Source organism: Arachis stenosperma, chromosome 3 (assembly GCF_014773155.1).
Source record: "Arachis stenosperma cultivar V10309 chromosome 3, arast.V10309.gnm1.PFL2, whole genome shotgun sequence".
In the NCBI taxonomy this organism is placed as follows: domain Eukaryota; kingdom Viridiplantae; phylum Streptophyta; class Magnoliopsida; order Fabales; family Fabaceae; genus Arachis; species Arachis stenosperma.
In genome coordinates this window covers 163,364,443-163,372,338 of record NC_080379.1, presented here as the reverse complement: position 1 = coordinate 163,372,338, position 7,896 = coordinate 163,364,443, and the positions used below count along the sequence as shown (strand labels likewise).

Sequence of the window (7,896 nt, the reverse complement as noted above, 5' to 3'; positions counted from 1 at the left end):
ACAACCCGGGCTCTTCATCTGGAGGATCGCTTGGCATTTCTCCGGGTTAGCTTCTACCCCTCTTTGGGTTATCATGAATCCTAGAAACTTTTTAGCTTCCATAGCGAAGGCACACTTGAGGGGATTGAGTCTCATGCCATGTTGTCGGAGAGAGGCGAATACATTTGCCAGGTCATTCAGAAGGTCATCAGATCGCGTTGTCTTTGCGAGGATGTCGTCCACATAAACCTCTACAGTCTTGCCAATGAGGTCGTGGAATATCTTGTTCATCAGCCTCTGGTACGTTGCTCCTGCGTTTTTCAGCCCAAACGACATCACCTTATAACAGAAGTTCCTTCCGGCGTTATGAACGTCGTCTTGTCCTCGTCGGGACGGTGCATCGGTATCTGATTGTAGCCGGAGTAGGCGTCCATGAAGCTCAAATAGCGGTATCCTGCCGCAGCGTCGACGAGTGCATCTATGTTGGGGAGGGGAAAACAATCTTTTGGGCATGCCTTGTTGAGGTCGGAGTAGTCTACGCACATTCTCCATTTGTCGCTGTGCTTCTTTACTAGAACTACATTCGAGGGCCACGTCGAGTAGTCTAGTTCTCGTATGAAACCTGCTTCTAGGAGGCTGGCCGTCTACCTGGCCACCTCCTATGCCCTCTCCCGTGACATCTTTCGTCTACGCTGGGCTACCGGGCGCGCATCCGACTTCACGGCTAGGTGATGTGACATAATTTCAGGGTTTATGCCCGGCATGTCGGCCGGTGTCCAGGCAAATAGATCCCCATTGGCCCTGATCATCTCTACCAGGGGCTCCTTCAATTCATGTGGGGGGTTCCTGTTGACGAACGTGAACTTTTCCTCCGTGTCTCCGACCCTGAACCTTTCCAGGTCCCCTTCTGGTTCCGGCCTGGGCTTGTCGTCTACCCTGGCGTCTAGGTCTGCTAGGAACACCCCCGACGCTTCCTTGGATTTCTTCCTTAAGGACAGGCTGGCATTGTCGCAAGCGACCGCCGTTTCCACATTATGGACGCTACGGACCTCTCGTCGGTAACAAACTTCATAACTAGAAGCTTCGTGTTGATTATCGCTTCAAAATCATTGATCGTCTTTCTTCCTAAGATGATGTTGTAGGCTGTGGAATCTCGGAGAACTACGAACTCGGCCATTGCCGATCTCCGGCCCTGTGCCTGTCCCACAGAGATCGGCAGGGATATTACTCCGTCTGGCTTGATGAAGTGGTCGCCTAATCCGATGACCCTGTGTTGGTGTGATGATAGGTCGGCGTCCCTTAATCCTAGAGCGTCAAACACATTGCGAAACATGATGTTCGAGTCTGCCCCCGTGTCGACGAGGATCCATTTGACGAGGCTGGTTCCCACCCTGGCCGTGATGACCATAGGTGGGTTCTCGGGTGCCTCGTCGAACCATTGATCTTCGGGGCCAAAGGAGACGCATGGTGGCCTCTTAGAACTTCGCATTGGGGCGGAGGAGACTGTTAGGATTTTGGCGTCTTTCTTGTGAGCTGACCTAGATCTCGGCGCGGAGTTTTTGGCGGTTACTACGTTTATCACCGTGAGACCGTGGTCTTTATCTTCTGGCTCTTGTCGCCGCTTTGCTGCTCGGGTCTTGGCCTCTTCGCTGTCTTGGTAGCGTTGCCGCCTCTTCGGCTCCCATATGAGGTGGGAGAACTCAGCGAGTTTGCCATCTCTTATTGCTTGCTCTAATGCATCCCTCAGGTCAAAGCAGTCTTGTGTTTGATGTCCATAGCCCTTGTGGTAGTCACAGTAGAGGCTCTTGTTTCCCCCCGTTCGGTCCTTGAGTGGCCGGGGCTTCGACAAGATCCCTCTCTCGGCTATTTGTTGGTAAACTTCCACAATGTGAAGAGTGAGTGGAGTGTAGTTGGTGAACTTCCCAATCCGGGAAAACGATCTGTGTGCCTTGGTCGGTGCTCCCTCCTTGGCTTGGTCTTTGTGTCTCTCCCCGTTACCCTGTTGCCTAGGTTGGTTGTAGCCGGAGTGACGTTTATTGGCGGCCACGACCTGGCTGACTTCTTCGTTATTTATGTATTCCTTAGCCACTGTTTGGATCTCGTGCATCATCCAGACTGGTTTCGTGGTAAGGTGTTTTCGAAAGTCCTCGTTCAGGAGGCCGTTCGTCAGGCAAAGGCTGGCCACCGAGTCGGTTAGGCCATCGATTTCCAAGCATTCATCATTAAAGCGATCCAGGTACTTTCTGGTCGGCTCTCCGGGTCTCTGCGTTATCCCGAGCAGGTTGATAGGGTGTTTTGCCTTTGCTATCCGCGTTGTAAACTGAGCCAAGAAGGCACGGCTGATGTCCGAAAATCCGTAGATGGATCCCTGCGGGAGGCCGTTAAACCATCGGATCGCGGGTCCGGCTAAGGTGACCGGGAAGGCCCGGCACCTCACCTCGTCACCTACTCCCTCCAAATTCATTCTAGCCTTGAAAGCCGTGAGGTGTTCCAGTGGGTCTTGAGTTCCATCGTACCTCATGTCCGTTGGTTTGTCGAAGTGCTTCGGCAACCGGACCTCAAGGATGGACCGATAAAATGGGGTGGCGCCCATTATCACGGGTTGCCGCGTCCTCACAGGCCTTCCTTCCCTACCTTCGCGATCTCGTCCCGTGCGGAACGTTTCCTTACCTCGGGAGTAGATGATTGTGTTGTTTCGTCTTCTCGGGATGGGAGAGTCTTCTCGGGTGCTTTCCGCTTCCGTTCTGGAAGCGGAGGCGTGCCGGGGGTGACTTCGGTAGGAATCCCTCTCCCGGCTCTCTGGGGACGGGGAGTAAGTAGGATCGGTGGTCCGCCGATCGTGCTCCTGATCAGCTAGTTGTCGTTTCAGATTCTCGACTCTGTGGCGTAGCTCCTGCATTATTCGGGTGCTGTCATCGCCAGTTCCTCCGAAAGGTCGCGTCTCTCGCGTCCTTGTTCATGTTTCGATGTGTTTCTGTCGTGGTCGTGCTAGGTTTGGATCTACCGGGTTGCCGAGCTCTTGTTGAGGAGAAAGAGGGGGTGCCACCTGCAAAAGACACTCCGACGCTCTAGTCAGCTAGTGTGCAGGTGGGGAATAGGTTAGGTGGAAAGTATGACGTACCTCGGGGGAGGGTATGACCCTTCCCTTATATACTATGTCAGGTGTGGGCCCCAAGAGGGCAGAGCCCACCTTCTTCGAAGCTTCCTTGCACAGCTGTCCCAAACGGATGCGCGGGTCGGACAGGTTCGGGTCACCTGTCCGTTTAGGTCGGGTGGTGATTGGGTCGGGTAGGCCCAAGTTCTTTCTTGGGCCAGGCCGTAACAACTGTCCAGTTAGAAGAACTTCTTCAAAGAGCTTCTTCTCAGAACATACACCTCAAGAACGCTGGTTATCTTTCCTTATTTTTTCTGAATGAACAAAAATCTTCTTTTGTATCTCCTTGCATGTTGCTGAGTCACTCTTTTCAAGGTCAACTCTCGAGCTTTGTGCTCCACTAACCCAGCCGTTCACTTTCTTCTATTAATCCCCAATTTAGCAACTTTGGTTCTGACATTCTCTTGTTGACTGAAATCCATAACAAAGCAGAAATAGATATCTTCAATGGTAAACCCAACTCTTGGCCATTGAGAAACTACTTGGTCTCCAGGACACACTTGTGACCGTAGATGCACAACAGTGAGAAACAGAAATCATCTTTTCCATGTATCCCATTTCGGACTTGGCAGAGAGTTGGGAAGAGGAGAAGAAAGCAATATGCATGCAATAGGAAATGTGTTACGTTTAACCTTTGCCTTAGCTTGATTTGGTTAGATTTTACTAATTTGACCTCAGTCTTTCTCTCCTAGCCTTCTCTTTCTTTCTTATTCTTTGAATAGCTTAGGAACTAAGCACTCTCTCTTACTTCTGTGATTTCTGACCAAGACAGAAAAAAGTGAACGTTGCTATGGTGAAAGCACATGGGAGGGATTTGCTTTGCTAACGGGTTTGGATTGGATCAATTCATTTGGCAACCCGTTTGATTTCTTTGTCACAGCTGGTTTCAATTGTTTGAATCTTTTTAGGCTTGTTTAATGATTTGTAGCACACCAAATTTTTTTCTTATTTTGTATCTACTTGGGCTACTGCAATAATTACTTTTGGGCTGCAACATTTAATAAATAATCAACAACATATAATCATAAACAATCAATACTAATTATTTACTTTGTCCAATAAAATAATATTTTTCATCATTAATTAATTTAGTTGATTTTTTAACTCAACACACTTCCTTAAAAAGGGCCTAAGTACTTGATTCATCAAGGCCTTGAAGGTCAAAAGAGCATTAGTGAGTCCAAATGGCATGATTAGAAATTCGTAATGACCTCGGGTGTTTGAAATGTTGTCTTGTGTATGTCTTCCTCCTTCATCCTTATCTAATGGTAGCCTGACTTTAAGTCCAGCTTAGTGAACACCTTCGCATCACCTAACTCATCTAGTAGTTCATTAATTATTGGGATTGAAAACTTATCAGCCACAGTGCTTTTAATTTGTTCAGTGCCTGTAATCAATGCAAAATCGCCACCCCCATCTTTTTTCTTGACTAGAATAAATGGGCTCGAGAATGGGCTGGTGCTGGGTCTAATGACACCGGCATGTAGCATCTCCGCAATGAACTTCTTGATTGTGGGTATCGATATGATCTGATGTAGGGAATTGCAGTCCCTTCCCTGAGTACAATTGCATGGTCTCTCTCGCATTTTGGAGGCAGGCCTTCCGAGCTCTGAAATAAATCATCGAATTGCAACAGTAGGTTCTGAACTGGCTCGGGCTCCTCCGTGTCACCAACTTCGCAGCTTGCAACAAACAACGGTGTCACCAAATACCTTTGCTCTCTCTCCTTTGAGCGACCGTAGAGTAGCTTTCCACGATGCTCGCTGTCGTGACAGCGTTGGGTCACCCTGTATCTGTAGCTTCTTCTCTCCTTCCATATAATATAGCACCATCTCATTGTAGTCACCCCAGAATTTCCCTAAGCTGGCCAGCCACCCCAACCCCAAAACTACCTCTGAACTCCCTAATTCCATAACGAAATAAGCTTCGTTAATAGTGGCACCTTGGATGTACAGTGGAACGCTGAACACCTCCTTTACCATGCTCGAAGGTTCCATTCCCCAATTCTAATCTGAATTGGCGAAGTTTTTTTACTGGCAACCCCAATCTTTCCACAACTTGAGTTGCAATGAAGTTTGTTGATGCCCTTGGGACCACTAAAACTAGGCCTGGCAGCATGGACCCTATCCGCGGGTACCCAACCCGATCCAACCCGGTCGGGTAGGGTTGCCAACCCGATCCGCTGCGGGTAGGGTTGGGCACGGAGCGGGTTGGCCTGCGGAGCGGGTAGGGTGCGGGTTGAGCCTAAACCCTACCCGCCCTACCCGCACCCCCCATAATATGTGTTATATATGTTTAAAAATGTTACATATGGGAGTTGAACCAAGGACCTTAAGCATGTGCAAAAGGTTCCTAGCCACTGAACCAAGGATACTTGTGTTATATTTGAGATATTTGTGTCATTATAATATTTTTTTTGTCAACCCGCGGGTAGGGTCGGATACCCGCGGGTTGAGCGCGGATAGGGTTAGGGTTGGGTATTTCTCAACCCGCGGGTAGGGTAGGGTTGAGTGTTAGTTAAAAACTCAACCCGCAGGTAGGGTTAGGGTTGGGTCCAAACCCTACCCTACCCTACCCATTGCCACCCCTAACTAAAACCACCACTTATTGGCCTAATATCTCCCCTTTCACTTTAAAAGTCCTATGAGTAGTCAGAGCCCAAAAGCTATAAGATGAAAGCTATAATTCAAGGATTTTGGCCTCCTCTTCTTTTAGTGCCAGGCCCATTTTCTCTTCTTCAGCTATAACTCCCTCTTCTTTCTCAACCAACATGATGTGAAACTGCTTCATTTGGCAGATATCATCTTGCCTCCACTTCTCTCCACACTTAAAGCAAAGCCCCTTTCTTTGTCTCTCAGTCTATTCCTATTGGGATAACCTTCTAGGCCTATTACTCTTTGACCCAATTGATCCCACACTGCTGTTGGCTCGAGTTTTGTTTTGGGCTGAATTAGAGTGTGGCCCAATTCCAGATTTGGCTCCTTGCAAACTGATTTCACCTTCGGTTCGGGTTTCACTTCCCAGTTGAAGCTCTGCTCCATGTCCGGGCTACTCACGCAGGTAATCTCCCCATCCTTCTCCCTCCTACGAACGTCCTTGTGTCATGCTAAGTTTTATTACGCTTTTAAATGGCCGCTGCTCGGTCCATGAGTTCTTGGAGACTCTCAAATTCTGAAATCACTAAATCCACCCTTATCTCCTTTTTCAACCCATTCATAAAGATGCACATCAGAGTATCGTGACCTAGATTCCTCTAAGTTTGAGCTGCCAATTCAAAGTCGTGCCAGTACTGGCTCACTGTCGTCGTCTGCTTCACTTCCAGCACGGGTGCCATGGGGTTCGCTACTATCTCTGGTTGAAATCTCTTCAGAAGATCCTGCTTCAACCGCAACCATCTCAGGAAGGGTCCCACCACTCAATGCCATGTGAGAGCCTCACCACTAAACGCAAGCATCACATAATCAAGCTTTTCTCCTAGCACAATTTAAGCCATCCGAAAATACCTTTTCATCTTTACCAACTAACCACACACATCTTCACTTTCAAAGCTTGGGAGTTCTAGCTTGCAGTACACCTCCACTCGTGGAGGTAGCAGATTCTCGTCTCTCCTCTCCGCCGAGGCTTCCTCCTGGTCTCCTCCATTCATATTATCGTATGGTTGCTCCCCTCCGGCGTTCGCCTCTCCCTTCTTCCTTATTTGGCGTGCCGGATCTTCCAATATCTTTAAAATTAATTCTGTATTTCTGGTCTGTTCCTCCTATACCGCATCCATACGATATTCTAACCGATCCATTCTTGATTCCATCATGGTAGCGCGCGTAGAGACCATATACAACAAACTCGCAAATCGTTAAGCCAAGAAACCCTCTGTAATAACCAGTTAAGCCAAGAAACCTCTCAAACTCTTAAAGGTCCTTAGGCAGGGGCCAATCTATCATGTCTCTCACCTTCAGGGGTCTGCCTCCACTTCCTTGGCTGAAATAATGTGACCCAAATACTCCACTTTCTCTTTAGCAAAGTGGCATTTTTTTCTGTTCAAATGCAACTTATGCTCCCACAATAACTCAAATACAATAGACAAGTGCACACAATGTTTAGTCCAATCTGGACTGTACACAAAAATATCATCAAAGAGTGTTAGTAAGTCCAAATGGCATGATTAGAAATTCTAACCGATCCATTCTCGATTCCATCATTGCAGCGCGCGTGGAGACCATACACAACATACTCACAAATCGTTACTCTGATACCAGTTGTAACAACCGGTATCTGCAATGACAATTCAAAAAAATAAAATATACATGAAAAGTAGAGTAGATTATAATGATCTTCTCTCAGTACTATATGATTGACAGAAATAGCAAGTGATGAAAAGAAATACAATGGCTGAAATAGTGAGTCAGTCTCTCCCTAAGCCTATTTTCAACTCTCTCTATTTTCCTATCCTTCCCTCTACTCTACTATTCCTTATATTCCATTCCTACTTTCTTTCCAAATCATGTGAGATCACCCCTGCCTCTTGCGCATGACCCTCACCCTCTGTAACATGCAGGTAGTTAGTTACGAAATTATTTTCATTGTCACTTCTTCCCATTCTGTCCTCAATATTATTCCTCCTCCTATAATAAAAGAGTAGTGGCTGAATTTTTCTTGCTTTAAGGTTAAAATTAAAAATTTTTATTGATTCAGGGTGTATAACAAAAAACAATGTAACCGTTCACAATAGATACATTATAGATCAATACAAGTATACAACTCTCTCA

General features: G+C 47.3%; 1 protein-coding gene across 1 annotated transcript; it reads right to left on the bottom strand.

The window, feature by feature from the left end:
• Positions 1 to 967: 967 nt before the first annotated feature.
• LOC130967157 (uncharacterized) lies at positions 968 to 2,878 on the bottom strand. Its single transcript, XM_057891978.1, has one exon. The coding sequence runs from the start codon at positions 2,876 to 2,878 to the stop codon at positions 968 to 970; it is 1,911 nt and encodes a 636-aa protein (XP_057747961.1).
• Between the last annotated feature and the right edge of the window lie 5,018 nt (positions 2,879 to 7,896).